The sequence below is a fragment of the Fulmarus glacialis genome, unplaced genomic scaffold (assembly GCF_000690835.1).
Source record: "Fulmarus glacialis isolate BGI_N327 unplaced genomic scaffold, ASM69083v1 scaffold19291, whole genome shotgun sequence".
In the NCBI taxonomy this organism is placed as follows: domain Eukaryota; kingdom Metazoa; phylum Chordata; class Aves; order Procellariiformes; family Procellariidae; genus Fulmarus; species Fulmarus glacialis.
The window spans coordinates 1-5,255 of record NW_009193628.1 but is presented as its reverse complement, the minus strand read 5'-3'; the positions used below and the strand labels follow the sequence as shown (position 1 = coordinate 5,255).

At 57.5% G+C, this 5,255-nt stretch overlaps 1 protein-coding gene across 1 annotated transcript in view; it reads left to right on the top strand.

The window, feature by feature from the left end:
- Positions 1-5,054, top strand: part of MAST3 (microtubule associated serine/threonine kinase 3) — a gene marked incomplete at both ends in the record, with an annotated part of 8,079 nt that extends 3,025 nt beyond the window's left edge. Inside the window, 14 exons of the mRNA XM_009587521.1 lie at positions 8-210; positions 292-393; positions 939-1,127; positions 1,454-1,514; positions 1,579-1,646; positions 2,041-2,126; positions 2,267-2,475; positions 2,790-2,928; positions 3,161-3,293; positions 3,404-3,569; positions 3,857-3,958; positions 4,237-4,359; positions 4,676-4,785; positions 4,909-5,054. Of these exons, the coding sequence (XP_009585816.1) occupies positions 8-210; positions 292-393; positions 939-1,127; positions 1,454-1,514; positions 1,579-1,646; positions 2,041-2,126; positions 2,267-2,475; positions 2,790-2,928; positions 3,161-3,293; positions 3,404-3,569; positions 3,857-3,958; positions 4,237-4,359; positions 4,676-4,785; positions 4,909-5,054 (1,837 nt within the window). The remainder of the gene's footprint in view (positions 1-7; positions 211-291; positions 394-938; positions 1,128-1,453; positions 1,515-1,578; positions 1,647-2,040; positions 2,127-2,266; positions 2,476-2,789; positions 2,929-3,160; positions 3,294-3,403; positions 3,570-3,856; positions 3,959-4,236; positions 4,360-4,675; positions 4,786-4,908) is intronic.
- Between the last annotated feature and the right edge of the window lie 201 nt (positions 5,055-5,255).

Here is a 5,255-nt window from a genome sequence, read left to right as displayed (position 1 = left end):
CCCACGCCCCAAATAGAAGACCGTCTGCAGGACACCATCACAAACTTCTCTCCAAGCAGCACTCTGCCGCTGGCAGATGGGGTGCTGGGCTTCATCCACCACCAGATCATCGAGCTGGCCCGCGACTGCCTGGCAAAGTCCCAGGGAGCTCTCATCACCTCCCGCTACTTCATGGAGCTGCAGGAAAAACTTGAGAAGATGCTCCGAGATGTGAGTATGGGGCAGTTCCCTGCCTGATGTCATCTGCTGAGGCCACCGATAGATGCCTGGCTTCTGTCTCCTCTCCGGCAGGCTCAGGAGCGTTCAGAAAGTGAGGAGGTGAAGTTCATCGACCAGCTGGTGAGGAAGCTGCTGATCATCATCTCCCGTCCTGCTCGCCTTCTGGAGTGCCTGGTAAGACATAGCAGCTCCTGATGTGTCTTGTCTTTCACGGTCCACGCCTGTGAAAAGCCTCCTCTTCGGGCGGGCGCAGACCGTGAAAGACAAGACATCTTCCCACCACCTTGTCTGGTCCACCATGGAAACCGCTGCTCCTCACCATCCTGGCCAGGCTGTAGCAAGGAGCTAGGACCATTCCTCGCATTAAAGCCATTTCTTGGAGTGGAGAAGCTGGTTTTTCCTAGCGGAGTAGGGAGATGTGAACTTCTTGGCAAGCTTTCTCATCCCTTTTCAGGTTTTTTTTTTAGCTGTTGCGCTGAATTTCTAAAGCCCTCACCTTTGTGCTGTGGTTCCTGCAGCTGGAAAAAGGAGCTCATGGGGCTTCATTTTTTTCCATCACCCCTTTACATCGGGAACGATGGTAGAAACGGGAGCAGAGCATTTAGCTTTCTCCTGCAAGCATCCAGAGCCCATCCCCAATTACAGATGTCACCTGCAAGGCTTAGAGGAAAGGCTCGCAAAGTCTCGCTCCTCAACTATTCTTGGTTTTTCCCATCCAGGAGTTTGACCCAGAGGAGTTTTACCATCTCCTGGAAGCTGCAGAAGGACACGCCAAAGTTGGCCAGGGAGTAAAAACCGATATTCCCCGATACATCATCAGCCAACTGGGGCTCGTCAAGGACCCGCTGGAGGGTAGGGAACCGCTTGGGTTGGCGGCCCCGAGGGCTGCAGCGGGATGTGGACTCCCAGTTTGGCCACTGGCAAGCGTGAACGAGCACTGGGAGGTGGCAGGGGGACCGGCAGGGCTGAGCTGGTGTCATGGGGTGGGTCACAGCAGGACCAGGACAGCGTCCAAGTCTCCCGGCCAGTCCCACATCCCTCCTCATTGCTCCCAGCACGTTCAGCAAAGCAGATTAAGCTCAAGAACACTTAATCCATAGGAAGCCACGGCCTTGGGGGGGAACCATAATCCCTGAGGAACACGGGAATGACTATGGAAGAAAGAGAATTATATAAATGTTTAACCTCGTGTTGAACCTCTTAACGCCGTGACCTGAATTTCTCCATACAATAGCTCAAGCAAAGCGTGTGGCTAAATCCCTGCGGGATCTCCGAGTTTGGAGGGAAAGCTGTTGGTGGGGGGTTATTTTGGTGGGGGTTGAGCATGAAGAAGGTAAAAACCATCCCTGTCTTCTGCAGAAATGGTCCAGCTGGATCACTTCGACAGCGGGAACACCATCACACCGGAGAACGATGACGCCTGTGAGGTGAGTGTGGTCCTACCTGCACGTCCCACCTGCTGCTTCCAGCTTCGTCCTGCCTCACCCCACACCAAAGCTCCTTGCAGCAGCTTCTCCGCTATCTTAGGCTGGGAGATGTTAATTCAGGTTGTCCCCAAGGGTGACTGCTGTATTCAGGTGCAATACCTCACAGTCCCTCAATTGGCTTCTTGAGTGGACAGAGCTCAGAGTGGGCACTTCATCTGCAGAGCATTTTGGTCTTCTGGTTTGGGGTTTGTGGCTGGAGAGGGCTCAGGGAGGGACGTCCTCTGGCAGCGAGGAGCTCTCGGAGGTGATACGTGGTGGTGCTCGGTGAATTCCTGCCTGCACTCAGAGCACTGGCACGCTGGGAAACATGAAAAACCTTCCGTGTCTCCTTCAGAGCCAGCCTTCAGCCACCGCTCCTCGGAGGAAGCCCTGCGAGGGGGACTTTGAGACCATCAAGCTGATCAGCAACGGGGCCTACGGGTGAGTTAGGAAGGTGCTAACGCTTGCCTCCATCCGTAAACGTCTTCGAAGTCTTCCCTGTCCAAGCCCTGCGGTGCTGCGTGGTCGGGCCGGTGGTTGGAGGACATGTTTTGAGGTCCAGCCATTTCACTCTCTCCTAGGGCCGTGTACCTGGTGAGGCACAGGGAGACACGGCAGCGCTTCGCCTTGAAGAAAATCAACAAGCAGAACCTCATCCTGAGGAACCAGATCCAGCAGGTGTTCGTGGAGAGGGACATCCTCACCTTCGCAGAGAACCCCTTCGTGGTCAGCATGTTCTGCTCCTTCGAGACGAAGCGACACCTCTGCATGGTGATGGAGTACGTGGAAGGTGAGAAAGGGATTTGGGGCTGGAGAGATAGGGACAATAGCAATGTCTGAGCACTGAGGACACCATCCGGACATCTCCTGCGCTGCTTTGCTCCAGGGAGCAGAGGGAAGCATAAGGAGATGCTTTGGGGATCCTGAGTCTCACCTTGATGAAGGTGGTGGCCATGCTCACCTAGGAGAGTGTTTGTGCCCCGTGCCCAGGGATCAACACTGCTCCAAGGAGGGACGGGAGGGTCTGGCTGGGAGCTACCCTGCCCGCTGACCTCCCTGCCTTCTCTGAGCCCCCCATACTCAGGAGGACCCGTGTCCCCACAGGGGGGGATTGTGCCACGTTGCTGAAGAACATGGGCCCACTGCCCGTCGACATGGCGAAGATGTACTTCGCCGAGACTGTTCTCGCGCTGGAGTATCTCCACAACTACGGCATTGTCCACCGGGACCTCAAACCCGACAAGTGAGGACGTGGGTCAGGTCTGAACAAGGACGGGGTTGGGTTTGGGTGGGGATGGGAGAGGGACTGATCCAAGCCAAGAGGGTAAGGCAGAGTGAGGTCATGGGTTTTGGTGCCCAAAGACCTGGTTCTGTGCTGTTGCACCAGGACCAGAGGTCTTGGGGTCCGGCTGGTCCTGCCCAGGTCTCCCCAGAAGTAAACGACATCCTCGCGGGGCATCTGTCTTCTCTTGCAGTTTGCTCATCACCTCCATGGGCCACATAAAGCTGACAGACTTCGGTCTGTCGAAGATCGGCTTGATGAACATGACCACCAACCTCTACGAAGGGCATATGGAGAAGGACACTCGAGAGTTCATGGACAAGCAGGTACGAGGTCCTGCTCCGCTTGGCTGATCTGCCATCACCAGGGATGGGGAGAGCCTCCGGACTTGTTGCAAAGGTCATTGCAGAGGTGTCAGCCGCTGCTTCCCACGCAGGTGTGTGGCACTCCGGAGTACATCGCCCCAGAAGTCATCCTCATCCAGGGCTACGGGAAGCCCGTCGACTGGTGGGCCATGGGCATCGTTCTCTACGAGTTCCTGGTGGGCTGCGTCCCCTTCTTCGGAGACACCCCCGAGGAGCTCTTCGGGCAGGTCATCAGCGGTGAGTGTCGGTGGCAACTTTGCCCCGTGGTTCGCTCTTCCCAGCAGCCATGGCTCGTCCTTAACATGTGGAGAGCTTCATTCCTTCATTTCACACTCGGTTGAATGGCGAGGAGGCTCCTCAAGCTTTGACTTCCCAGTTTGGGAGGATGCTTTCATCTGCTGCGGCTCCTGGGGGACTTTCCTCTTGCCCAGAAGTGACTTCTCCTGCGACCTCGCGTCGTCACAGCCCCCGTCGTGTCCAAACTCTTCCAGCCACTCCAAACTCCTTTTCCTTTTTCCTTGCAGATGAAATTATGTGGCCGGAAGGGGACGAGGCTCTTCCCGCGGACGCCCAGGACCTGATCACGCGATTGCTGAGACAGTGTCCCCTCGAGCGCCTGGGCACCGGTACGTGTGGCAGCCCCCGCGCCGCGCTCGGGGGGTGACCTGGCACCCTAATTCATGTCAAGCCATTTTCTGAAACCAAAGCGTGTCCCGCCGCGTTGAGGATGCTCGGAGGAGGTCCCCTGCTCGGGGTTCACCCCGGGACGGCAGCACAGGGACCTGACCCATCCTATTTTAAGCCATTTGCTCTGCATGGAGGAGAGACCGTGCCGTTTGGGATGGAAGCAGGAGCATCCCGGATCCTGCCCTGTCCCCCCGACGCGGGTTTCTCTGCCTGGCAGGGGGTGCGCACGAGGTGAAGCACCATTCCTTCTTCCTCCACCTGGACTGGAACGGGCTGCTGCGGCAGAAGGCCGAGTTCATCCCCCAGCTGGAGTCAGAGGACGACACCAGCTACTTCGACAGTGAGGCCAAATCCATCCCCTTTTCCCCTGCCTCTGCCAATCCGTTATCCCGGCTGCAGGTCGGATGCTCCCATGGGAGATGAAAATCTCCTGGGTGAAGTCGGTCGTTTTACAACCAAAGTCGTGAAACAGATGTAATCCTGTCTCCAGGCTGCTCAGCCTTACCAAAACCCTTACTTTCTCACCCCAGAACTTCTCTGGGATTTGGAACCGGGCTGTCAGCCACAATTCTGTCGGCCGGGGCCGTGCGGGCAGGCAGGACGCGGTGCGCTGCCGGCAGGGTGACCGCCCTGCCTGCTCTGGCTCTTGCTTTCAGCTCGCTCCGAGAGGTACCGCCACTTGGATTCGGAGGATGAAGAAACCAACGACGAGGAATCATCCGTGGAGATCGGGCAGTTCTCCTCCTGCTCCCATCGCTTCAGCAAGGTGCTCCAATTCCTCCTCCGGCATTCAAAATGATGGGCTGGCACGGTTGTGCCGAGCATCTGGTGCCGGAGCACCTGGATTCCCCAATTTCTGCTCCTTGCTGACGGCTCATCTCCTTCTCAGGTGTACAGCAGCTCTGAATTCCTGGCGGCTCACTCCAACCTCAGCCTCTCGTCCTCCGATCGGAGTCACAGCGAGGACAAAGAGGAGCGATGGGACAGGCACTCGGGAGACGAGGACAGGAGCCGGCTGGCGGGCACAGAGCCCCGGTGCGTGCTGAGACGGGGGATGCAGCGCTGATGTGGGTTTGTGCCGGTGCCGAGGGTTTGTACCAGCACCGAGGATTTGCAGGGGTGTCGGTGGGACGTGTCCTGGGGTGCTGCAACGGCTCGGTGCCGTCCCCCCTCTCCCATCTTTGCTTGTCCCGAGCCCTTCTGCTCTCCCCGCACAGGCTCCGCTCCTGGACGTCC